The sequence below is a fragment of the Monodelphis domestica genome, chromosome 6, assembly GCF_027887165.1.
Source record: "Monodelphis domestica isolate mMonDom1 chromosome 6, mMonDom1.pri, whole genome shotgun sequence".
In the NCBI taxonomy this organism is placed as follows: Eukaryota; Metazoa; Chordata; class Mammalia; order Didelphimorphia; family Didelphidae; genus Monodelphis; species Monodelphis domestica.
The window spans coordinates 178,993,229-179,020,874 of NC_077232.1; the positions used below are offsets into that span (position 1 = coordinate 178,993,229).

At 37.7% G+C, this 27,646-nt stretch overlaps 1 protein-coding gene across 4 annotated transcripts in view; it reads left to right on the top strand.

Annotated features, from left to right (window-relative positions):
• The window catches only part of SMAD1 (SMAD family member 1), a 96,959-nt gene that overhangs the window by 38,844 nt on the left and 30,469 nt on the right, over positions 1 to 27,646 (top strand). For all 4 annotated transcript variants that reach the window (XM_007496267.3, XM_056802747.1, XM_056802746.1 and 1 more), the window contains one exon: positions 3,953 to 4,548. In XM_007496267.3, coding sequence (XP_007496329.1) covers positions 4,149 to 4,548 — 400 coding nt within the window. In that variant the 5' untranslated portion in view covers positions 3,953 to 4,148. The remainder of the gene's footprint in view (positions 1 to 3,952; positions 4,549 to 27,646) is intronic.

Consider the following 27,646-nt stretch of genomic DNA (forward strand, 5'->3'; position numbering starts at 1 on the left):
ATGTAATTTTTAAAAAAGCAGGATGCCACCTAAATATTCAGCAGTAGGTGGATGTTTAAATAAATTATGGTATATTAATGGAATGGAATACTATTGTGCCATTAGGACTTAACCAGGTATAAAGAATAAAAAGAGGGACACAAAAGGAGAAACCTTTGTGAAATAATGCTGAGAGATATAGGACAAAAAAAGTGAAGGATAGTGTATTGACAGAATCCTTTTAGGGACTTAAAGGGTCGTATATTCATAGACTGTCTAGAGTGGAAGAGACCTTAAAGATTATTTAATCTACCCCCCCCCCCCCAACAGCCCTAGGAAGAGAAACTGATCCCAAAATTACAGGGACAATAAGTGGCAGAGGATTCTAATCTAGGGCCTCTGGCATAAAATCCAATATTTCTTCTACCATATTATTGCAGCCTTCCATAGTCATAGCTAAAAAGTTATGCTAGTTTGTGTTGAAACGAATAAAATATCAGATAGATATATAAAATATAAAATGATTTAAATGACTTTAGTTGGTTTAATTGATATTCATTGTTAATAAAACTTAAAAGAAGTAAAAAGTTTCATCTTCCTTACCCTTCTTTCTCTTCCTCATCATCACTAACAGCATTATTATTATTAGGTTTTTAGTTTAACTGGCTTTCTTGTTCAAGTAATAATGCTTTTTAATTTGCTATTGGAATTTAATTCCAGCTCATGCTGGTCAATATGGTTTTTTTGGTGAAGGCAAAGAGTTCTTAACTTGGGAGCTGTGAACTTGTTTTTTATTACAAACATTTTGAAAATTGTCCTTAATTGTCCTAAAATACACAGTTAATACTGTGTATTTGATTCATTTAAAATGATTATTCCAAAAAGGTCTGTAGATTTTACCATCCTGTCAATGAAGTCAACCCACATAAATAAAATTAAGAACCCCCGGGGTAGTTTGGTGGTGGTAGGGTATCAGGGTAGAATAGTTTCAGACTCTATTGGTTCCATTCAGTTTATTTCCTCACTTGTAAGAATATTCTGGGATCACACCAGCTGTTGTGTTGCAATAAAGTCGGTATTCCAATATGTAGTACAGTGATGAGTGGTGTGGTTGTTAAGATTTATTATATTTGTCATGTAATAGGTAACTGCTTAATTGGACTTAGCATTAACAAAGTGCCCCCCTGTTACTTTTCACAGTTGAAATAGGGGCCTAAAATTTGTCTTCAATTCAGCAAACACTTAAGTTAGTACCTACTTTGAACGCAATATCCCTTCCTTTCTGGTACAGAGTTAATTTTAATTTTTTCTTTAAGTCTTACTGGTGTCTTGTTTTCTACAACTAGTCATCTCCCAATAGTCTCTGTTCCTTACGTGAATCTTCTCTTGTAACAGGAAAAAAACCAACCAACCAGCTATGGAAAGCTAATTTGATAAGGATTACAACAGCCAGAATATGTAACGTGCCATACTTAGTCTTTCTCCTCTGTCCCACAGTAGGGCTTCATAGCCTTTTTTGTGTCTTGGATCTCTTGGGCAAGCTGGTGGAACCTATGAACCCCCCCCCTTTTTTTTTAATCATGGTTTTCAGTTCATGAAATAAAATATTACAAAGGAAACACATTATGTTGAAATACACCTATCAAATTATATATTTTTTAAAGTTCATAGTGAAAGGCATAATTTATATGTGTGTGTGTATATATATATGTATATGTATATATATATATATATTTGGTTGTATAATGCCTTCTGTGGGTCTGGGGAAGGGTATAATCCCTGGGAATTTAAATGTAACCAACAAACAATTCAAAAACACTTTCAGGGAAAAGGAAGCTACTATGTCTCAAGCTATCTCATTCTACTCCTGAAAAGTTTTCAATTAAAAGGAAATTTGATATAAAAAAATGGACCCTAAGTTAATACCTCTGAAGAGAATTTTTCATCATTTGTTGTTCTGACCAAAATTGTCCGTTGTTTTCTATTCTTTTGTCAAGCTGCTTTTTAGTATTGTTTTAATTTAGTATGTTTTCATCTAATTGACTTAATTGTGACTTCTTTGTTCTGTTTACTTCACTGCATCAGTTCAAATTTAATTTCCTCCTGGTTTAACTTCCTTGACTTTGCTTCAATTCATATAGGTCTTCTCATGTTTCTTTGAAGTTCTCATACTCCTATATATTATATATTTTAAGAATATTTATATTTATTGTAAAGATTAGATGAACCAGGTCTCTAATCTAATATAGTTTTCAGTCTACTGAAATGGAGAGTATGGGAAAACATTGATCACCATAAATGTTGAATTAGAGAGTTGCAGGACAAAGTAGTATGTCTTTGGAGGGAGGATTGAGAGAGGAATATGACAATCAGAAGAGGAAATTATATATTTCTTTTCTAGTAACTAATTTGCCCATTTGGGTATCATCTGACTTTGAAACTATTACAGAATGTTAGAGGAGACCTTGGACAATCAATTCATTTCTTTGGTGTCTTTCTGAATTCTAAAGTGGTAATGCCAAAACTTATCCCGCCAGAATTATGATAAACTTGGATAAAGCCCCTTTGAACCTTTTGAAGCCAGGTCCATGAGAAGTTCTCAGCCTCACAAGTGAGGTTGAAATGTGAAATGTGAAAATGTGAATGTGAAAGCGCATGGTTTTGCTCCAGGCTGTTTTGATCTGGTTTTATTTTCATAGGCAGACATTTTTTGTAACCACCAGCATCTCAGGGATAGCAGCACTGTATGGTAATAAGTGGGCATCTGGTAGAGAACTAAAGATGTTAATATAGGTAAAGCCTCAAAGTGTGTAAACCTTAAAGCACTATTAATGTGAACTGTTGTTGCTACTAGTAGACATGGTATGGTGAGTGTTAAAAATAACTACAATGGGGAGAAAGAAAAAAAGTAACAGTAATGAAAAGTATCAAGCTCTTCAGTTTTGAGAGATGGCAGGTGCTGTTACTTTGTGATCTTAACAGTTGAGCCTTGCACCCTTTCAAACTTCATATAAAATAATTTCTTTAGTATTCTCACTATCGACAAAAGAAGATTGGTGGGAAAGACATTTGATTCTTACCTTAGTTTTGCTTATTCTTTTTAATTTTTATATCATAATTTATAGCTTTGAAAGATGGGTTGGACTTCATATATACTTTAAAATTAAAAGTCAATTATACATAATAGAAATCTACTTGTATTTATAATTTTTTGTTTTCTCTTTATATACTTAAATGCATGTATGCTCATTTTATTTTGTATTAGTCCAAGATGAAAATAATACTAAAAAATAGTCATTTCCCACCTTACCTCCACTTCTATTGAATTCTTTTGTATCAAGAAGTTTTTCGCAACTGATGATGTGTGCAAATTTTAAGCCTCTGTCTCTGCCACCTTCTTAATGAGAGGAATAAATTGTTTCATCATTGGTCCTCTGAAACAACATTGGTTATTGCCTTTAAACTTGAGTTCAGCTGCCTTTTGTTAGTGTTTTCATTTATATTAGTAGAGTCATATCTTGTTTGTTCTGTTTACTTCACAGGATCAGTTCAAATATGTCATCCTAAGTTTCTCTCAATTCTTCATTTGTATTGCCCAGTAGTATTTTGCTATATTCATTTGCTTAGCCACTCCTTAGTCACTGCTCATTTGCTTTGGCTACAGTTTTTTGTTTGTTACTACAAAAACTGCTGCTATGAATAGTTTGGTGTATATGATACTTTTCTGATTTTGTTCTCTTTGGAGTAATCAGTAATAACAATACTAGTTTGAATACATTCTTATAATTCTAAATAGTTGAACTGTAAGATTTAATACACAGTAGCATCTGAGTATTCTGTGAAAATTGTTTTTTGTTTGTTTTTTTGCTCTGTGATCCTTATTTAGTCAATCTAATTTAGATATTTGGAAACCTCTAGTAATATCACCAAAGCACATTTAAAAAACCTGTTCCTCCTTTCTTTTCTCTTCTAGGTCCTGAGTTCAGGTAGAAATCTAACTTGATTTTCTGTGGCATTGGGAATGCTGATTTCTTTCTTTCAAGACTTCAGAAACCAAACCAGGTGTGAATAGAGTCCAGCGTCATCTTCAGTTCTTCCCAGGACTTGCTGTCTGGACATTCCAGGACTTGATTTCCTGACGTATCTGGCAAGCCCTACAGTACTCCATTATGAATGTGACAAGTTTATTCTCCTTTACCAGCCCAGCTGTGAAGAGGCTTCTGGGTTGGAAACAAGGGGATGAAGAAGAAAAATGGGCAGAGAAGGCTGTTGATGCTTTGGTCAAAAAACTGAAGAAAAAGAAGGGGGCAATGGAGGAATTAGAAAAGGCTTTGAGCTGTCCAGGGCAGCCCAGCAACTGTGTCACCATTCCTCGATCACTGGATGGCAGGCTGCAGGTCTCCCACCGGAAGGGGCTGCCTCATGTCATTTACTGTCGAGTATGGCGTTGGCCAGACCTTCAGAGCCATCATGAACTGAAACCACTGGAGTGCTGTGAGTTTCCCTTTGGCTCCAAGCAGAAGGAAGTCTGCATCAATCCATACCACTACAAACGGGTAGAAAGCCCTGGTAGGTGAACCCTTTTTATTTGCTCTATTTATATGCACATACTCTCCTCTGAATGTATTCCCCATAAGACCATTGATGCTGAAGATAACAAAATATCCATTTTCCTTTTTGTTTGTTCTTTCTTTTTTCCTTAATTTTTTGTCTTTACTTTTTTTTGGTTGGTCTTTTATTTTTTATTAATTTTTGAAAAATCACATGAAAGCAGCAAATAACTTTTTGATATTTAGACTTCCTGTTCTTGCTTCCCATTTGATATTTCACCCAGTTATAAACTGAAAACTGGTCACCTGTTACATAACTCTCTCATCCTTGAAGGGTAAGGATGATGAGAAAATGCCAGTTGTCACTGTAATACCAGGACCTCTAACTTGAGTGTTTTTCTAGCTTCTAAATTTAACTTTGCATAGTTTTTAGTGTGGTTTCTATACAGGCAGCAGCATGTGGTGTGAAATCCACATTTTCCAAAGAGAAAGGTGGGGGAAAAGTTGAAACAAGAGTCCATGTTTACCTCCAGACCATTAATAATACCCAGAGAAATAGAATTTTTTCTGTCATTTTACAGAAAGGATAGGCCCATTGGGCAAGTAAGGAATAGATACTAATGCTTTATTGCTTTCTTAATTGTTCCATGTGAATGGGAAAAGGTGGAGCAGAGAAGACTAAAGTAATCAACCGTATATTCAGAATTCTAAGAATTCTAGTGATTAGGACAAATTCATTTATAGGGAGGAAAGAAGTTGAAAACCTATTGGATCATTCAACAGCCATATAGTTATTCCAGGAGAATGGGTGCTCTTATCTACCTTTGAATAGAACTTCCTATCTAAAAGGAAAAGGTAGCCCCCAAATAGGAGTGCCAGTGTGTGGTGGCTACTCGAGGACAGTTTTTCCTTGGGAGGAGTGGACGGAAATGATGTGGAAAAGAAATAACTCCTCTTCTCTCCTAGTCAAAATCCCTATTGCCTCACACTTGTTTCAATTCCATCTATATCTTCCAAACTTCACACAGTATTTTATCAGTGGGTGGTGTGGCTAGACAACCATTTGAGAAAGCTTGAGAACTTTACTGTACCAAAAGTTCAGTTTCACCTAACAGATGATGTAACAACAATGAAAACTACAAGATATGAGCACATTTTAGATTACATTAAGATGACTTCAAGGAATATGGAGAAAATAATCCCACTGTGCTAAATTCTGGTCAGGGCACATCTACAAATATTGTTTTCTATTCTTGAGCACCTCATTTAAAGAAGAATCTCAAAAAACTAGTGAGGATTCAGGGAACAGAAATTTTTTATCCCTTTAATGTGAGTCATTTGAAGGAATGGTGTGTATTTAGCCTGTCACAGAGAAATGGAGGGAAAGATAGTAGGACTGTCTTAAAGTATTCAAAAGGCAGTCATGCCGAAGAGGCTTGAAGACAGCCTTCCCACTCTTCTTTTCTCCAGGCTGAATAGTTGGGCCCAGAAAACAGAACTAGGAGGAATAGGGATAAATTACAAAGAGTCAATTTTAAGCTTGATATCAAGAAAACCTTTTCTCAGTTATGACTATGTAAATGTGGAATGCTGTGGGAACCACTTGTAAGTAAGCATTCAGAGGAAGGCTGGGTGACCGTGTTGGTGGAGGTTGTAAAGGTTCTGCTTCTTATTCAGGTATGGGTGAGATAGAGCAGTGTTTCTCAGTTTTTGAACTTCAAGGCAGGGTATTCTTTGCTGGAATGAATGATGGCATACAGAACAGTTAATTGAACAACAAAGGCTTCCCAGACTGTGTGGCCTTCAAAGGCACTACTCAGGCCTTGGGGTTCTCTCCCTTTCTCCTTCTTTGTTTTCCTACCTAGGACTGAGAGCAGAGATTGGCTTTGGGTTTCTTTAGCTTCAAACTAAGCCAAGAAGAGTAGGTAGCAAACTGCAATTGGGAGCTGGGATGAGGGTTTTTGAGAAACACCTTCCCAAACGCATGATACGCCCAGCCTTTTTGATAGGTAGCTGGCCACATTATAGGGCAGTTTTGTACTTCTTCAAGAGAGATATAGCTTAATCCTTTTCTTAGGCTAAGTTTTCAGGAAAAGAGCAGAGAATTCCAAACTGCTGTTCAAAAAAAAAACAAAACACTTAAGTTAATCTGTGATCTCCATTGCTGATAATATAACACTCCTTACACTTGCTCATTTTTCTGTAAAGGAGGAACTGGATTTAGTCTGGTGTTGCCTGCTGAATTCCATAAAAAAAACAAACAAACATACATACAGAAAAACAGTCTGTTGCCAGGAGTTGTGAATACTTGGGGAATCTGAAGGTGCAGTAGACACAGTGCTAGATTTGGGGATAGAGGATTTGAGTTTGAATCTCATCTCTGGACTTCAGCTAAGTCCTTTAACATTCCTGGGATTCAGTTCCTTCATCTAGAAATGGTTATGAGCTAAAAAAAAGTATGATCCCTTCAAGATCGAAATCCATTCTTTGATGTTTAACTCCAGAGGAGCTAACAAGAACATCCCATTTCTAAAGCTATATATTTTTGTCCTCACCCAAGATCTAAATGAGGGATCTCTTCCATTATTCACAGGTTTTGAGTTTTCTAGCTCTTGCCAGAATACCAAGTAGGCTCTTTCTTGAATTTTTTTCTTTTAAATGACCTGTTTATTTGTAAAATGGGGATAATCAAATTTTTAATCTCCAGCCCTCTGGGTTTCTGTGAGGCAAGTGCATTGTAAACTGTAAAGTAATGTAGAAATGTATGCAAACCAACAAATAGACTAGTGTGGCTACACTGCTTTGTTCATCAGTGCCAACTTTGCTGTTTATTACATGTGTGTTTTTAGATAAACCACTCTCAGGCCTCTCTGATCCTCAGTTTCTTTATCTGTACAATGAGGAGCTAGAATAGATGACCTCTAAAGTCCTTAAATCTATGTTCTTGCAGATGGTATTATAGAATGTGTTGGAGAATTAAATCTAATATCTTGTCAGGAATTAACTTTTTTTTTTATTTGGTGCTTAAATTTTAGAGCTCAAACTCTCCCTCAGCCCTCATTACATCCCTGTTCACTAAAGGGTATTTAGTCATGGGAAGGAAAAGCAGCCTCTTCATCCCTTTACTATTTGAGAAGACAGTTCAGTTGCTATCTTCTGCTTTAAATAATGATCTAATGGAGGTCTCTTGCCATTTGGTCTTAATTCTTGGCATTCTTCACAAGGCCTTTGAAAGCAAAATAGTTTTCTACAGCCTCAAACTCAATTTGGAAAAACTGTATTAAGTCTTGGAAGCTTGAAATTCTGTAGTTGTGTTAGTCTTTGATGCGACAGCCAGGTTTGCTTGTGTGTTTAGAATGTGGCTGATACATTCTTTGGAGCTGGTGGACTAAGGAGGCAGGAGAGGAGAAAAGATCTTGGATTCTAGTTGCAGCTTGATGTAATTCAAGACTAATTTTTGAAAAAAGACTGGGGTGAGATGGGAGGGAAAGCTGGATTTATAGTAAGATGCTCTGGATTCAAATCACTCCATTGCCATTTATTACCTTTATGACATTAGATTAAAAAAAAAAAGTCATTGAAATCCTTGCACCTTAGTTTTATCTGCCTGATGAGGAGTTCTCTTAAGATCTCTTCCTTTCTTTTGGGAGGAGGTGTATTTTTTTAAACCTTTACCTTCCACCTTAGAATCAATACTATGTATTAGTTCCAAGACAGAAGAACAGCAAGGGCTAGACAGTAGGTGTTAAGTGACTTGTCCAGGATCATCCCAACTAGGAAGTGTCTGAGGCCAGATTTAAACCCAGGACCTCTCATCTCCAGGCCTGGTTCTCAATCCACTGAGACTCCCAGGGTCTCTTTCTGTGGAATACTTTTAAGTATTCTTTATGCTTTTCTTTAATTACAAGTGGCTGATTTATTGTGTTAGAACTGAACTAAAGTCCACACAAATTAACCTATTCACCTGTTAGACAAATGTGCAAACTAAAACCCCTTGGATATCATTTCACCTTAGAACTAGTTTTGTGGATTTCCTATATTGGTAAAACCCTTTAAAAGTTAATACTCTGGAAAAGTTTTATTAAGTGCCTAAGACATGCTAGTCATTCACCATCTAGGAAATGGTGATACACACAGTGAGTACAGAAATTAGTTCTTGTCTTCAAGGAATTTATATTTAATTAGAGGAAACATGTCCAGATAAGTAAATGCAAATGTGCATGCAAAATCATCTTGGGGAAAGGGTGAATCCTAACAACTGGGGATCATTCATGGAGGAAGAAGTCTATGAGCTGAGCCTTGAATGGAGCTGGACATCCCAGGAGGCAGAGATGAGAGCATTCCAGGCAGAAGGGGCATTAGCCTATGCCAAGGCATGCACCGAAGCAGTAGGTAGAATGTCATGTACAGGGACCAGCAAGAGGAGTCTGGTATGCTAGGGAGCAATGTGGCATCAGTCTGGATGCACAGGTTGGAGCAGCTAGGTTATAAAAGGCTTGAAATACCAAAATGGAGTTCTTTGTTTCTTTCTAGGGCCAGTCAGTCAGGACCCTCTTAAGTGTCTTGAAAAAGTAATAACATAATCTATTCTTTAGGAATATCCATTTTACAGTTCTGTGGAAAAAAATGGGAGAGTTGAATTGAGAAGTAAAAATGGTGCATTTTTGGAAAATACTTTTGAATCAGGAAAAGACATTAAGACATCTTAGCCCCAAATTTTGTAGATGGAGAAACCAAAGTCTATAGAAGTCAAGCAATTCATTCATTCATATCTTGGTAAAACCTGTAAAGAGTAATACTCTGGAAAAGTGTTAATTAAGTGGCCTAAGATATGCAGGCAGATATTGCAAACCTACTATAGAGAAAAATAGTGAATTTATGACAGAGCCTGGTCTAGAGAACTTGGGCTTCCTGGTGCCCATTTCATGCTTCTCACACCCTGCTATTTTGTTGTGTTTGTGGAAGCCTAGGGTTCAGTGTGTAAATAGCTATATCACTAGCAGTATCAGCTAATTAACTGATAGCATAGATTTTATGGTTCAAAGGGACATCAGAGATCACCTAGTCCAATCTCTCCCTCATTTTATAGAAGGGATAGCTAAGGTTCAGAATGGCAGCTAGTTGACAACAGTGAGTAGAGCTCTGGATCCAGGGTCAGAAAGAGCTGAGTTGAAATCCAACTTCAGATACTTACTTAGCTATGTGATTCTGAGTTCTTCCTCCCTGGGTAACTTTGGGTCTGTCACCTAATCTTTCTCTGCCTCAGTTTCCTCATCCGTAAAATGTATACAAAAATAGCATCTCCCTCATGGGGTCATTATAAAGATTAAAGATTAAATGAAATCATTTATGCAAAGCGCTTTTATAAATGTTAAAGTGATCTATAAATATTAATAATAATCTGAAATGAATTATCAAAGGACAGAGGTTTTTTCTGTTTGTTTTTGTTTTAAAACCCTTACCTTCTGTGTTAGTATCAATCAGTTCTAAAACAGAAGTGCAGCAAGGACTAGGCAAATGGAGTTAAGTGACTTGTCCAGGGTCTTACAGCTAAGAAGTTTCTGAGGCCCTCCCTATTCCATACTTGGTGCTTTATCCACTGTGCTATCTAGTTGCCCTTACCTGAGCTTTGAACCCAGGGTCTTTGACTCTTGATAATGCTACTCTTTGGAAACATTTACCACTCCTGCCTTGACAGAGACTATTTATTTAGAACCAGAAGAAGGCATCTAGTGAAGTCTAAGTTTTATAGGCAAGATAGCTAAGACTCAGATGATATGACTTGCCCAAGATCACACAAAGTATAAGTGACAAGAGATGGAATTTGCCTGAACTCCCATTTCTTAGAGCCTTTCATGCTTCTTCAGTCATCTGTTATTTCATGAGTATGGGCATCAATGCAGGTTGAATGCCTTACTCAGAGTTGTACGTATAGATCAGATACCATCCCATTCTAGATTTTATTGTGATTCAAGGACAAATTCAGGTTTTATATTTCAATTACTTTTTCTTCTTCTGTGGGATTCATTCTACTTGATCTTACTTATTTTTAAGATTCAAATCAGATCAACTATTTATATTAGCACTGGTCATGAAAATTATCTAGTCTAACCCCCTCAATAAAACATTTTAAAGTGATTTTTTTAACATTAAAAACATCAGCAATTGGGAGCATTTTTATATGACAAGAACAGAAAATTTAGGATTCTAGGAATCATAATTATATAGTTTGCTTTTTTAGCCCTCTGAAATGAGATATTTGTAAAGCACTTAGCATTCAGCGCCTGGCACATAGTAAGCACTTAAATTCATATTCCCTCCCCTTCATTTCCCTTTCCCCACCCATTTTATGGATGAGAAAAGTGGATCCTAGCAAGGTGATGTGACTTGCCCATCTTCACCAAAGTAGTAAGTGGCAGAGACAGAACTCAGCCTGGGTTCTGTGAATTCTCTCCAGCACACAAGCTCTAATTAGAAACCTTTTCAGCTTAGTATGATTTGTGAGGCTTATGCTGTACTGACATAGCTATGGGCTCTCATCTTCATGTTACCATGTGATAGTGGAAGGCTAAGGGCATACGAGATTATATATTGTGGGGACTATCTTATTACTCTAAGACTGGGGTAAGAGGGTTTCTGGTCAGTGACTATCAAAATGGGCTGAGTTGTAAGTCTGTCTTCTTGGGATGTGGCAGTATGGAAGTGTTGGGAAATCTTCAAGCCCAGTAAGAAGTCTTCTGGTGTCATCCTGACTTATCACTTGACTTAACACCACTAAAAATTCAGGTATTCACTTAAAATATATAACATTTATAGCATCTTACATACTTCTTTAATGCTTTAGACTATTGGACAGCCAAAAAATCCACTCCAAAATCACTTCTTGATCACATTCTTTAGTTGTACATAATGCTTTAACTTATATTCTTAACACTCTGTCATCACCATCATCGTCATCAACATTGTTGTTGTTTAAAGAAAAGTAGGAGGAATAGAATCTTATCCAATTTTTTTGTTGTTGTTTGTTGTTCAGTTGTGTCTAACTCTTCATGACTCCATTTGGCATTTTCTTTGCAAAGACACTGGAGTGGTTTGTTATGTCCTTCTCTAGGTCATTTTACAGATGAGGAAACTGATGTAAAAAGGGTTCAGTGACTTGCTCAGTGCCACACAGCTAGTAAGTGTCTGAGGCTAGATTTGAACTGAGGAAGATGAGTGTTCCTGACTTCAGGACCTTCATTCTATGTACTGTGCCATCTAGCATGCTTGTTAAGAGCAAGAAGGAACATGACATCATCAGTTTAAAACTGAAAAGATACCTTATAGGTCAGTTAATCTAACCCTCCCATTTAATAGTCAGGGGCTTGAGCCTGCGAAGTGACATGTTCTAGGTTATGTGTGCATGTTACAACTCCTGTTAGGAGCTAGGACCCAAAATCAAATCTTCCAAGCCAATCCATTGTCTTTTCTGCTAAGTCATGTTTCCTCACAGACAGTAAGAATTCTAGTAAGCATTAAGCTTATTCTAGTCCATCATCCTTAGGTCTCCTCTGATCAAATCCAATGGAAATTAATGCTTGTAATGGAAATGGATGTTTATATCACTGTTGGCCATTTCTATTAACCTTTAAATGTCTATGTTTCTCTCCCATTTTCCCATTATCCCAGTGTAGCAGGGCTGAATTTTTGAAAGCATGTTCAATATGACATCTGTGTGTTAAAGAAATGTCATCTGGCTAAATGTAACTAGAGGAAATATATTTTACACACAGAACTTTGTCAGTTTTTAAGTATGTTGAGAGAATAAAAATTAAAATAAAAAAAAAACCAGAACACTAGCTAAAAGGATACAATAAAAGGAAAAGGAAAGTTCTTGCCCTAAAAAAGCACATTATTGGATCTTTTTAGCATGAAAACTATATCACTTTGGATCTAGAAAAGGACCTTAGATGTCATTTGGTTAACTGATGAGGTGACTTGGCCACTGCCACATACCTAAGTTGGAATCCCATACTCTATGCCAAACCTATGGCATGTGTGCCAAAGATGGCACACAGGGGCCTCTCTGTGGGCACAGGTGCTGTGACCAGCTAGAGTTAGTTATTAGAAAGACAGAGGGACTTGGGGGGGGTGTCCTACACCCTTCCTGCTCTCCACTGGGCTTCTCTGCCCAGCAGCCTAATGGAGGCTCTTACTCCCTCCCTGGAGTGAAGTGCTCTGGCCATTCCCTTCCCTTTCTCCTACTATCCTGTCTGGGATTGGGGGATGGTGGTGGTGGCATGGCACCCATTCTGAGAGTCGGGGTGGGGGTGGGGGGAGTCTGGCACAGTACATGGTGTCTAAAAGGCTCTAACAGGTTCACCTTCGCTGTTCTATAAGATCTGTGGTTTTTCCAAAACATTGTGTGTTGCATCTTTGGCTTGAAGAGTTGGAATGGATTCATCTATGACTGACTTTTTAATATTAGAGAGCACTTAAGAAAAAAGTACCCAAAGGAATCCTTTGTCCCCAAATGTTTTCCTAAGTGGATCCTGGGATATAAGCTAGAAGAGATCATGGAAGTCATTCTTCAACTCCCATTCCCACCCTCATTTTCCAGAGAAGAAAAGTGGCCCACTTTAGATGACCACATTAAGATATTGAGTTAAGGTTCAAATCCACCTCCTTTTGACTTTTTTTGTGATGGTTTGAGTAGGAGAAATTTGAGAGGGCAAGCCTGAAAGGTGGGATTGGGGTACTTTGGACAGCCTTGGGACAACAGGAAAGTATTGGGTGGCTTTATGGGAAGGATGTAAGAGTCCGAAAGATAACAAAGTCCAATAGCCAAAAAAAGGAGGAGTTTACACAGGTTCCACTTGCAGTTTTTCCAGTCCTGCCTTTTCAGTCAGCTTGGATTTTTCCCATTCAACAACTACCTCTTCCCTCTGTCCCTCTTGTAAGATTTCCCTATTTCTAAGCTCATTAGAGAGTATGGCAGGCACACTGTTTTAAGGGTGCTCTTTCAGTGACATATATTTGCCTTACTTTATACATTGTTTTGTGTAGTGGAAAGCTGCTAGACTGGGAATTAGGAGAAGACTTCCACTATCTGCTCTGCTAATCATTGCCTGTGTGACTTTGGGCAAATCTCTTAATCTCCTTGGACCTTAGGATCCTCATTTAATAATGGGGGAGATAATGACTAGGATATCTCCTAAGCTTTGAACTCTCAGTTATCTGATTCTAGTTCTTTTCTGAATGGGTACAAAGCTGCTTGGATCCAGGAGGGGTGTGTCTTCAGTTTTCTCATCTGTAAAAATCAGCAGGTTGGATTTCTAGCTCTAAAAGTATGATCCAAATATAAATGGGCTGACCAGGAATATTGATCATTTTTAAAAGGTAGATAAAGTTTACATTAATATCATATAATTCATATGTATATATATATATGTATGTATATTGTTGTACAACCAATCTTACTTTAGGATCTTAAAGCAAAGAAATAATTTTAGTGTGAGCCTCGTTTTATCCTGAGCTAGCTTCCTGGCTAGGATTTTTTGGGGGAAGAGAACTGGAAGGAGACAGTTTGGCCAGTATATACAAAATAAGGTTAAGGGATGAGCCTAGTCACATCCTTCAAAATGGAAATGTCAGTAGCTTTGGGAAACCTTGAATGAAAGAAAGATGTTGAATTTCTTTATATTCTTCTGCTTAAATTTCTGTTTTGTCTTCAGTTATCTTTCTTCTGTTTTATTTTTGGGTCTCAATAGCAACTCCTGCAGTCTTTAAACACAGACAACATCCTCTTTGCTCATCTTAAAAGCTTTCTCTAGGGATGGTATTATTCCTGACAATGCTATTTAAATAAAATGGTAAAAAGTTAAGTAGCAGCTGTGGCTAAAATGCTGTTGAAATGTGTAACCTTGGGCCAGTTGGCTCTTGAACAGGGGGAAAAGAACAGCTGTTTAAAAACATCAGATGTTTTGTCATGAATAAATCTCAGTACTATCAATCTTAGTAGTAGTACAGTTAAAGTCATCACAAGGAAAAGAAGGACATGTAAGTCCGCCTGTGTTCTTAAAATCTAAATTCACAAGATCAAGTAGGATGAAGAAGAATGTTCCTTCTGAGAATCAACTCAAAGTAATCTAATCTATTCAGGTGGCTTACCACTTGATATCCATAGTATCATCCTCAGCCCTTCCTGGAGCTTGAAAGAATCTTACAGATAACTCATTCCCTAACCCTTCCTGCTGCTGCTGCTTCATGTTACAGATGAGGAAAACTGAGGCCCTCAGTAATTAAATGACTTACCAGTGCTCTTCTTCCTATACCGTTTGTTGTTGAATTGTTGAATATCAGCTAGCAGGGCCTCCTGTTGCTCATCTAATTTACCCCTCTTATTTTACATTTCTTAAGCATCTGCCTTATGGTACTAAGCACTTTACAAATATTATCTCATTTGATATTATTTCTAAGAGAAGGAAACTGAAAACACAGGGTTGAAGGTTAAAGGGCTTGCCTAAGATAATTCAACTAATTACTGGCAGTATTGGAACTGAAATCCATGGTACTTGACTCTCAATTCAGTGGTTTATTCTTTTGCTACCTCCTCTCTTCCTGTTCCAGCCCTCCAGTTCCATTGGAGACTCAAGTTGAAGATGGGATTAGAAAAATCTTGTCAGCATTTTACCCAGGACAGTTGAAGGACATCATTCTTAAGGCAATCTACTAAAAGCATACTCACTCTTCTCAAGCTAGTCTGGGTTCTTGGAGAGTGGGTTAAGAGTTAGCTCTGGGTGTTTTCACCTATGGATTTTTTACTAAGAAAATTCTCATCAGAAACCTGACTTCCTTTTGGGCCCATGCAGACTGATCTCATTAAGGATGAGAGCCTCTGATTCCTCATTAATTGGCATAACAGTACCATTAAGTGCCAAGTTTGGAATCCAGGGATTTTTTTTTTTAACTTCAGATGCTCTTAAATTTGGGGGAGTGAATTATGGACTCCTTTGGCAATTTGAGTCTTATGGATCTCTTCCAATAATGTTTCAAATGCATAAAATGGAAATTTAAAAGAAACTAAAATACATAAAAAACAGATACATTTTAAAATAGTTATAAAAAAAAAAAAGACAAGCAGAAACCTAGTTTTCAGATCCTAGGTTAAGAACTCTGCCTTAGAGGGTCCATTAATTTTTCAGGTTTCCAGGCAAATAACCAACTTCCCCCTTGGCTGGTGGCAAAAGAATAATAGAGTGAGGCATTAACTACATTATGGTGTTCCCACGATGTCGGGAATAAATGCTAAAAAATTGGGTAAAAATATAGGTACTGTTAAAGAATTTGTGATCTTTCTGCTTGTTTTTATCACATGTACTGGATGAATTTATTATCATTAAATAAGGATTCTCAGCAGAGAGGTGACTGATATTACATGTGGAATGAGGCATTTGTTTTCACATATTTGAAAAGGACAAATTCTCAAGCAGTGAAGAGGAAATTAAAGTAATAGGATTTATTTTGCCCAATTGTATGCCAACAAATATGTCAATCTATGCTAAATAGGTGAATATTTAAAATAAAAGTAAATTACCCAGATTAACAGGAGGAAAAATAGAATACTTAAACGATGCCATCTCAGAAAAAGAAATTAAATAAGCCATCAATGAGTTCTCTAAGAAAAAGCCCTGGGTTCAGAGATTCACTAGTGAATTCTACCAAACATTTAATGAACAATTAATTCTGATATCAAATAAACTATTTGGAAAAATAACTAAGGAAGGATTTCTACCAAGTTCTTTTAGGATGCAAATATGCTGTTGATACCTAAACCAGGAAGAGAAAAAGTAGTGAAAGAAAACTATAGACCAATCTCCCTAATGATTATGGATGCATTTATTGGTTTTTTATTGGTTTGTTTTGCTGGATTGTACATTGTTTTCATATGATAGGACAAATACTATCCTTCTTGTTTATGTCTCCATCTGATCTTCTTCCTGCTTTCTCTCTATTTTAACATGTTTCATTGGAATTCCAACTGCCTCACTCCCTCAACATTTCCCCTCCTCCAGTCAAAGCTGCTGATCCTTGTAAGAAAAATTGTCAAACATTTCAATTTGTGATTGGCAGTTTCTTTTTTTTAAAAGTGATTTTTATTGCTTTTTTAATCACAAAAAATTCTCCCAATATTCCACTTCCTCCCTTTCCCAGAGAAACATCCCTATAAAGCAGATAATATTCCTAAAGACAAAAAAAGGGGAAAAATCAGCAAACCTGATAAATGCACCAAAAAATATCTGAAAATAAATGAAATTTCCCCTATTCTTGAACCTCTGCAGAGCAAAGGTGTCTTCTCACATCTCCTCTTTGGTGTCATAATTGTTACTTTGTAATTAATACAATATTTACTTTTGATTTTGTATGTATGGTAGTGGTTCTTTCCATTTACATGTTCTATTTACTGTATATGTTGATAGGTAAATTCCTGGTGTGGAGTTAACTATTTTTGTAAAACCACTGAATATACCTGCTTTTACCTCTGCAGAAGGATATAATTTCTGAATTTTTATGAGACTTTTTTTCCTCTAGCCTCCACATTATGATGCTTCATCCTCATCCCAATAATAGAACATTAACCCAAGTACCAATTCAAATTTTTAATCACCTCTCTTCATAGAAAATGATTACTTTTATTTTCTAACTACAAAAGATTCCCATGTGTACTTAGAAATTACTAACTCTGAAATCAGGGGACTTAGGGTCTTGGGTTCACATTGTCTTTTTACTTGTGTAACTATTTGTAGTCACTTATCCTCTCTGGTTCAGTTTCCTCATTTGAAATGAATGAAATGGATCAGGTGTCCTCCAAGGTCTCTTTATATTCTGTGTTTATATTACATTTTGTTTTACTGGATTAAAGATATAGAACAAGACTAAAAGGAAAGAGAAGTATCATTCCTGCTTTCATCCCTAACCTCGCTTCATTCAGAGTTTTAATAGATCTGGCATCCTCCTGATATATTACTGGGAACAATGCAGATTGCAACCCATTTTGTGGGACTCCTGCCTACCTCCTTCTGTGATCCCCCACAGGAATCTGCTTATAAGTTTCCCCTCGCCTTTCTCATGTTGGCTTAACCTAGGGAAGCTAGGAGAACATGGGGATGCCATCCCAACCCCTTTACTATTTTAATATCTGTAAACTTCTTATTTCTGATCCTCAGATTGTCAGCATGAATTTTGCTTTCTTTCCATTTGTCTTCTATCTCAAAAGCTTACCATTTGATCAATACTATAATTGTTCTTTGTTTTTATTGATACTATATTTTTATGTAATTCATTCTTGGATATAATCTCCCTTCTTCCTTTCTCCCAATTAGTCTTCCCCCTTGAAATGAAAATAGTTAAGCAAGACCAAGGTATATAGTAACCTCTTCTGCAAAGTTCCCTACTCCCAATTCCACTCTCTCATTTCTTTGGGGTGTATTACTTCTTTAAAATCAAGATGTTCTGCCATAATATACTTTTTTTTTTCAGTTTACAGTGTCACCATTTACATGTATTCTTTTCCTTATTTCTACATCAGTTGGTAGAAGTTTTTCTATGTTTTTCTGAATTTCTCATGCTAGTGTGGTCATATTCCATTAAATTAATTTGTCATAGCTTGTTCTGCCTTTCCCCAGTTGATGAGCATCCACTTTATTAACAATATTTTTGGCTGTATAGTGTATTGTTATTGTTACTTATTACTGTTGTTGCTTCAGTGATTTTTACCTCTTGAGGCCCCATCTGGGGTTTTCTTGGCAAAGATACTAGAGTAGAAAGGGAAAGGACATACTCATACAAAAATACTTCTAGCAACTCTTTTTGTGGTGGCAAGAATTAGAAATTGAGGGAATGTACTTCCATTAGGGAATAGCTGAACAAATTGTGGTACATATTGGTGATAGAATACTGTTGTGCTATAAGAAAGGATCAACAGGATGATTTCAGAAAAAGCTGGAAAGACCTACATGAACTGATACAGAGTAAAATGAGCAGAACCAGGAAAACAATATGTACAGTATATACAGTAACTACAGTATTCCTCTGTGAAAGATTTAACTACTCTCAGCAATACAGTGATACAGGACAATTCTGAAAGATTTCTGACAAAGAAATGCTATCCACTTCTAGAGAAAAAAACTGCTAGTCAGATGCAGATCAAAAGCATATTATTTTTCATTTTAGCTTATTTGTGTTCTTACTTGGGGGTTTTGTTTTTATATGAGTATTCTCTTATAACAGTGACCAATATAGAAATGTGTTTTCATCATAATACATATAAAACTCAGATCAAATTGCTTACCATCTCTGAGAGGGAGGGAGACAATTTAGATCTTATGATTTTGGAAAATGTATGTTAAAAATTGTTATTATATATAATTGGGAAAATAAAATGCTTCTAAAAAGTAGAAAAAGGTACTGGAGTGGTTTGCCATTTCTTTCTCCAGCTTATTTTTACATATGAGGAAACTGAGGCAAATAGTATTAAGTGACTTGCCCAGGGTCACACATCTAGTAAATATTTAAACTAGATTTGAACTTGGGTCTTTTTTATTTTAGGCCTGATGCTTTATCTGCTATGCCACGTAGCCACTCTTACCATTTAAGGGTGGGTTACATAGGACACTACATCTCTGATTTCTTTAGAGGTATATGCCAAGTAGTGGGTGGATAGGGTCAATACATTTGTAATTTTTCCTGCAATCCTCCATCCTACTTGATGAAAGTCTAGAAATGCCCAAGTTAACAGCTTTACACTCTGGTAGTTTTAAAATAAAGAATCCTGAGATTTTGCAGAACTGCAAAGGGATCTTAAAGATATCACTCTTCATTTTAAAGTTAAGGAAACTGAAATCCAGAGAAACTAACTCCTCTGGGTAGTAAGTGACCTAGCTGGGACACTGATCCATTTTCTCTGACTCCAATTCCAGCCCTTCTTCTGACTATGCTACACTATTTAAAAGGTGTTCAATATGATGCTTCCTTTTTCAAAGCACATGTGTAGATTGATCTTGTCAAGGGCAGGTAATGGAAATTCTTTCTATTTCCTCTTTACACATTCTTTCATTTGATCTTCATAATAGCCCTATCAAAAAAGTGCTATAGATGTACCCCCATTTTAAAGATGAGGAAATTGAGTCTAAGAGAAATCAAGTGACTTGTGCAGGGTCACAGAATGATTAAGTTTGAAAAGATTTCTTGCTTCTGCCCTTGCCCATGTTGCCAGAGTGTGATCATTGGGTTTAGAGCTGAGTTTGTGTTCAAGGCCATATTTGCACTCATGTCTTCTTGATTCTAGTCCCAGCCCTTTATTTGTTGTACTGCTAGCAGGCTCTGATTGCCAGTCTAGAAACTTTTTTATTTTACCTGGTCAGGATGTGATCCTGTGATGCTACTGTTGAAACCCCTAAGCTTCTGCTATCAAAGCCACTGTATCTTCCCCTAAACTGTTCTGAGAACACAGCCAGTCAGGACACAAGGACCCTATTATGTGTCAGGTACTGTGCTAAATACAAAGACAGTTTCTGTTACCACTTTTTAAATTTTGTTAAAAGCCCCTTTCTTAGAATCAGTACTAAGTATCCATACCTTCTATTTTAGAATCAATACTGTATATTAGTTCCAAGGCAGAAGGGAGGTAAAGGTTAGGCAATGGGGGTTAAGTGACTTGCCCAGGGTCACATAGCTAGACAGTGTCTGATACCAAATTTGAACCCTGGACCTCTCCTCTACAGAACTGAATCTATCCACTGAGCCACCTAGCTGCCCCTACTGCCACTTTCCTTAGAAATAATGGACTTAACCTCTCCAGGTTTTGTTCTGATCAATGTCTGTCTACCTAAAAGCTGGGTAGGATGTGAACAAGTTCCTAGGCAGGGCATTGCAGAGGTTAAAACCAAAGAAAAAGAATCTCTTGGGAGGGAGGGAGCAGAGAAACTCCCTTCTCACAAGCACGTGACCAACAAAGCCAGGCATTGATATGGCCAGGCATCCATCTCTTTGTCTCACCTGATTACTAGGCACAGTTGTAGTCGTCTGCAGTGAGCTGGTGAGAGTGGTGAGAGGATACACTTTCAGATTTATTTGCTAAACCTGGGAAGGAATACTCTCCCTCCCCTCCCTCCTCCATCTAGAATGCAGGCTGAAATTCTTCCCAGAATTCACCCCTATTTTTTCAATTCTATTCAGTTCTTTTTTACTCCTCTGTGTTTTGGCAGCAGAGTAAAAACAGACTAGAATTGCAGACTCAAGTATTTCCTAGAACCCCTGGGACTCTTGCCTTGCTCTTGGTTTGGTTTCCCAGTTGACTGGAGAAGGTTTTTTGTTTTTGTTTTTGTTTTTTCCAACTTGAAAATAGAGGCAAGCTCTGATAGGAAATAGAGGCAAGACTCTCAGAGCAAAGGAACAGTCTGAGGCTCTTCTCCTAGGAAAAGTTGGGGCCGACAACCCGAAAACAACAGAAAATGACCACAGCAAACTTGGACTGATTTTTAAGTGGCCTCTGGATTTGACTTGGCAGGATGGGGGGGGGGGTAAAGAAGTTCGACAAAGGGTGAAATGAATTATTCAGTTGCTGGGCTATTGGGTTTTGCTTTCAAGGGAAATGTTTCCAATTTGAACCAGCTGGAAGGAGAGTTTGAAAAGATACAGAGAACACTGACTAACCTTTGGAATTATAGTCTGGGAGCAGCCCTGAGAGCCACTCTTGCAACTAAGGACATCTATATGAATCATGGATCCAGGAATGTTGGAGCACCCAGGCCTTTAGTTCTGTGAAATAAAAATGGCTCCAGTCTGATACTTAACAAATAGCAGGGCATAAGTTCCTTGCTCACATTTGTGGTCAGTCACACAAGCTAAGCTTTTGGTCAAGCCTAAGGAGATGACCATTTCCAAGGGAGTAACCAGTGAATTACAATTCAGCAAACATTTATTAAGTTCCTACTGTATACCAGGCAGTAGAATTAAAAGACCAAAAAATCTCACGAAATAAGGAAGGAAGAAGGGGTGCATAGAAGCTCTATAGAGCTAAATAGTCTTCTCCAAGGTAGGCAATAGGAGGAAATCTCAAAACAGATGTTCCTTTGTGGTGCTTTTTTCATTCTCTAAAAATCCATAATTCCTATCCTAATGACCTTGTAGCTGAAATGAGAGAATTGGGGGCCAGAGGTTTGAAAAGGACGAGGAAGATGTCTCCAGTCACCAATTACAGTGTCCAAGATGTTTCTGGGCTTCTTTGTTGTAGAGGGACGGCTGTGTACATGTAACCAAAAATAGCTTCCTCTAATTTGTAGCTTTTGCCTCAGTTGTACCTCTTTGTAGGTCTAGCTGCTGCCCAAATGACCATTCTCTTCCCTCTGCAATACATAGTCATAGAATGTATTAATTAGTAGGACCCTTGGAGATCATTAATTTTTTTCTTTATTTTATTCCAGTAATAAATGTACACATAAGTTTTTCAGGATTACATGATTCGTGTTGTTTCTGTCCCCTCTCCCATAGTTGACAAGCACTTCCACTGGGTTTTACATGTATTATCACTCAAAGCCCATTTCCATATTGTTAATTTTTGTAATAGAGTAATCTTTTAAAACCAAAATCCCAAATCCTGTACCCAAATAAACAAGTGATAAATCATGTTTTCCTTCTGCAGTTCTTTTGTTGTGGATAGCATTCTTTTCATAAGTTCCTCAGAATTGTCCTGTATCGTTGTCGTGTTATTAGTAGCAAAGTCTGTTAAATTTGATTGTCCTTCAGTGTTTCAGTGACTGTGTATAATGTTGGAGGTCATTTTGGTGGTGAGAGAGAGGAGAAGCACTTATTAAACACCTACTATGTACGAGGTGCTTCATAAATATGATCTCATTTGATCCTTGTGGGAAGTAGGTGCATTTTACAATTAAGGAAACTGAGGTGAATAAAAATTAAATTATTTATCTATTAAGTGACTTATCTAAGGTCATATAGTAAGTGTTCCATTGGAACTTGGGTCTTCTGATTCCAGGTCCAGCCTTGCTCCACTTAGCTATCTCTGGTACTTGGTCCCAAGCCCTCATTCTACTAAGGATGAAAATGCCGGGAACATCTGTACTTGATGTTTTCTAAACTTATTTTTATTTCAACATTTTAAAACCTTTAACATTTCATTTTATGCTACTATAATAGAGTGGTTCCCCATAGAGCATGTCCTTGTCTCTGTGCTAGCTGTGAAAAGGACAAGTTTTCATCCATGCTCATGCCCTGTAGTGTGTTCTCCTTCCTAAGGCAAAGGATAATCCTCTGCTATGAGCCCAAACATGCGCCTGGTGGACAGCCTTTTGGTGATGACTCTGAACTTAACTAGGTTGGACCTCCATCGGCACATAGACTTCAGTCTGTTTAGGACAAATGCAGAGGGCCTTTCAGGCTCCAAGGACCATCATAGGAATGGTGGCCATCAAGAACCCAGCGGGGCCATACATCTGGGCCAGGATGAAAGCCATCAGAGTGGAACTCAAATAGTAATTCCCCCATTAAAAATACTCACTAAAGTATTTTGCAATCCAGACATGAACTTACATTAGGTTTTCCATTAAAACTTTATATATGTGCAAACCCCATTGTGTAATGGCATAGAGCTGAATAATAGCTAGCAAGTAGCACTTTAAGGTTTGCAAAGTACTTTATTTTTTTAATGTATTTTGTTAAATATTTCATAATTATATATATTTTTATGATTCATTTTAAAATTATTGGTTTTTAATTCTTTCCCTCTCTCCATCCTTTGAGAAGGCAAACAATATGTATTGATTATAGATGTGAAGTCATATGAAGAGTTCTGTATTAGCCATGTCACAAAAGAAAACACACAAGCACACAAAGCCAAGAAAAATAAGAAAGTTTAAAAAGCATGTTTCAGTCTTCACTTGCAGTTTATGGGTTTCTCTCAGAGGTGAGTTCTTTGCCTTGGATCATTATCCGATCAGAGTAACTAAGTCTTTTACAGTTGATCATCCTTACAGTATGTTACTTGCTCTTACTGTATGCACTGTTCTCCTGGTTCTGCTCACTTCACTTGGCATCACTTCATATAAGCTTTCCCAGGTTTTTCTCAAACAGCCCCCTTCATCATTTCTTATAGCACAGCGGTATTCCATCAAGATCATATTCCACAATTTGTTCAGCCATTCCACAGATGTTGGGCATCACCTCGATTTCCAATTCTTTGCTCCCAAAAAGAACTGCTTATAAATATTTTTGTGCAGACAAAACCTTTCCCTCTCTTGTAAAGCACTTTAGATGTTATCTTATTTAATCCTCACAATGGTGAAAACAGATGCTATTTGTACCCCCATTTTAAAGATGAGGAAACTGAGTCTGTCTAAGAGAAATTGGTTGACTTGTCCAGGGTCACAGAGCTAGTAAGTGTTGGAAACAGAATTTGAACTTTGGGGGGCAACTGGGTAGCTCAACCAGTCCTAAAAATGGGAGGTCCTAGGTTAAAATCTGGCCTCAGACACTTCCCAGCTGTGTGACCCTGGGCAAGTCACTTGACCCCCATTGCCTAGCCCTTACCACTCTTCTGCCTTGGAATCAATACACAGTATTAATTCCAAGATGGAAGGTAAGGGTTAAAAAAAAAAAGAATTTGAGCTTTTCTCTTCCTAAGTCTAACTGTATCTTTTGCCACATAGCTGTCTAACTATTATATATAATCATCTAACCCATTAGCTATTTGTATATTTTTTTTCCTATGGAATGAGTTAATGCAATTGTTTTGTCCAGTAATTAATGACAGAGGCATACCCTACCTGATATTTAATTTGGAGAGGCAGCCTGTTGTACTGGGTAAAGGGTTGGACTTGAACACATGAAAACAAGTCAAATAACTTGTCTTTCTGATACTCTGCTTCCTGATCTATGAAGTGGGGGGACAAGAATACCTGGAATAACCTAGCCCAATTTTGAGATTAGTCTGAGAACTGGAATCAATTCAACACTATTATTACTGCAGGGAAGGGTGTGTTAATCTCTTGCCCTCTTGTTCCATTCATCATCCCTTTGATTTCCCAGACCAAAACTCCCTACCCTGGTTAACACTTAATGTGTGTATCTCCTCTTACAGTGTAGATTGGGGGCATTTCTGTGGCACTTCTCACCCACCCCCCACCCTCCAGCACTCAATATAGCGCTTGGTACATACTATGCACTTTTTGTTCATCCATCACTCAGGCAAAGTGCTCTGCAAACTTTACAGTGACACAGAAAAGTTAGCTGTTTGGGGCAGCTAGGAAGTATGGTGGTAGTATAATGAGTAGAGCACCAGGTTGGAGTTGGGAGGATGTAGGTTCAAATCTAACCTTAGACACTTCCTAGCTATGTCCCTTAATCTATTACCTAGCCTTTTGCTATTCTGTCTTAGAATTAAGACTAAAACAGAAGGAAAGGGTTTTGGAAGGAAGGAAGGAAGGGAGGAAGGAAGGAAGGAAGGAAGGAAGGAAGGAAGGAAGGAAGGGAGGGAGGGAGGGAGGAAGGAAGGAAGGAAGGAAGGAAGGAAGGAAGGAAGGAAGGAAGGAAGGAAGGAAGGAAGGAAGGAAGGAAGGAAGGAAGGAAGGAAGGAAGGAAGGAAGGAAGGAAGGAAGGAGGAAAAAAGAATGTTAGTTCCTGTTACTTGCCTTATTTATGCTTTGCTTTGGAAAATTACAGAAAAGCAGAGATTGAACCATCCAGTTGGGGTTATAGGGTTCTGGATCCATAGTCAATGGGAACTTTTTTTTTTTTTACCAGAATGTAATCAGAGCCTCTTTTACAGGCTGGAAAGGGATGGGGCTAGAGTAAGTTGAGATCTATTTATATAGGGAAGGCTGGTGCCCTAGACCTAACTAACTTGGATGACTTGAGGGAGTGGGAGAGGGGAAAAGAGAAAGGGACGGGTGATGGAATCTTTTAGCAGTGTTTTTTTCTGGGTAAAGGATAAGTTAAAGTAGCTTCTTTCAACTTATTTTTGAAGCTATAAATTCCCCCAACTTCCTGTGATGTCATGTGGGTCATTGTGTAAAAATAAGATATGGGTGGGAAAAGAGGCTTTTTTTGGGAGAACTTTTTTCTGTCTAAAATGAAACTTGTCACCATTTTGACCTTTTCTATCCAATCCATGGAAATGGATGGTGGATAGCAGTGGTAATTGAGTCTTAGGAAAAATTGTATGGCTATTGAGGAGGGGCCATCTTTCAAGGTCTTGGGCAGTTCCTGTTTCCTCATCTGTGGAATCTGCTAGAATGTGAGCTCCTTGTGAGCAAATGCTTGTTGATTGATTTTGGCTATAATGCTTTAAAGGTACATGAAATATTACTAAAGTTTAAAAATGAATGATATGTTAGGTTTTTGACTGGTATCTTCTAGAAGACATTTCATGGAAATTCTTACTCTGCTTTTTCCTCTAAGAGAATTTGGAATTAAAAACAGAATATATATTTTTTAAAGTTGAGGAAACTGAGTGGAAGGGAGGTTGCATAGCTAGTGTTTATCAGTATTTTAAGATAATAATAGACAAAATCTATTGGAGGTAATACAAACAAAGGGACTTTTGTCATGTATTTTTCACCTTTAAAATAAGTGTTATGGATGCCTTTCATTTATCAGTCATTTCTCTTTCTACTGGAGTCCTGCCTTTACCTGAGGAAGGGGTCTTAGAGGTCATCCAAGGGAGGCCCAGAATGGTGAAGCAACTTGTCTGAGATCTGATAGGTAAAAAGGGTAGAGATGAGCCCTTTGACCCATCCATACCACTGCTGGGTTTGTACCCCAAAGAGATAATAAGCAAAAAGACTTGTACAAGAATATTCATAGCTGCACTCTTTGTGGTGGCAAAAAGTTGGAAAACGAGGGGATGCCCTTCAATTGGGGAATGGCTGAACAAATTGTGGTATATGTTGGTGATGGAACACTATTGTGCAAAAAGGAATAATAAAGTGGAGGAATTCCATGGAGACTGGAACAACCTCCAGGAAGTGATGCAGAGCGAAAGGAGCAGAACCAGGAGAACATTATACACAGAGACTGATACATTGTGGTATAATCGAATGTAATGGACTTCTCTACTAGCAATGCAAATGATCCAGGACATTTCTGAGGGACTTATGAGAAAGAACGCTATCCACATCCAGAGGAAGAACTGTGGAAATAGAAACCCAAAAGAAAAACATGATTGATAGCATGGTTCGATGGGGTTATGATTAGGGATGTAGATTCTAAATGATCACTCTACTGCAAATATTAATAATATGGAAATAGATCTTGATACATGTAAAACCCAGTTGAATTACTCGTTGGCTATGGGGGGGGGGAGAATATGAATCATGTTGCCATGGAAAAATATTCTAAATTAATTAAGTAATTTTTTTTTTAATTTAGAAAAGGGTAGAGCTGAGACTTGGGCTTTGCACTCCTGGCCTCTGGGTCTTTGGCCCATGAAGGTATAGAGAGAGTAATTACTAAGAAGTGAGTTGGAGATCTCCCTCCAGATATCTTCTTTCCCCCAACCCCCATTCTCCTTTTCTCTTTGTCACTTCTTTTTTTTGTCTACTCTGTTTCTGTCTCTGTGTCTGTCTTTCTCCCTCTTTACCCCTCCCTCCCTCACTCCTCCCTCTCCTCCTTCCCCTTCCCCCATACACACAATCTGTCATCCTGGGAAGAATGATGTCTATCTTTTTCACACTAGAATCCTGCCAATTAGCTTTGCCTATCCCCTGGGCAACTTAGTTTTTGAAAGGAGTACCTTGGTGTCATTACCCACCTAGAAAAAGGGAAGTCAAAGAGAAAAATAATATTTTGTTTCCATGAGTTCTTTCTCAGGCTGAGCTTTAGGGCATTCAAGTAGAGATGCCCTGTTGGCAGTTGGAAACCTGGGTCTGGAGTTTAAGTGCCCAAAGAGATTTTTTTTTAACGTATTCCAGTAGATACAATGATTTGAAACCTTGGGAAATGGTGCCTCCACCAAGGGAGAAAGTACTAAGTGAGAAGAGAGGACTGAAGGTAGATCCTAAAAAGGTGCACACTGCAGAAAGGGATCCATACAACAAGATGGGTTAGAGAGTTAGAGGAGGCAGAGA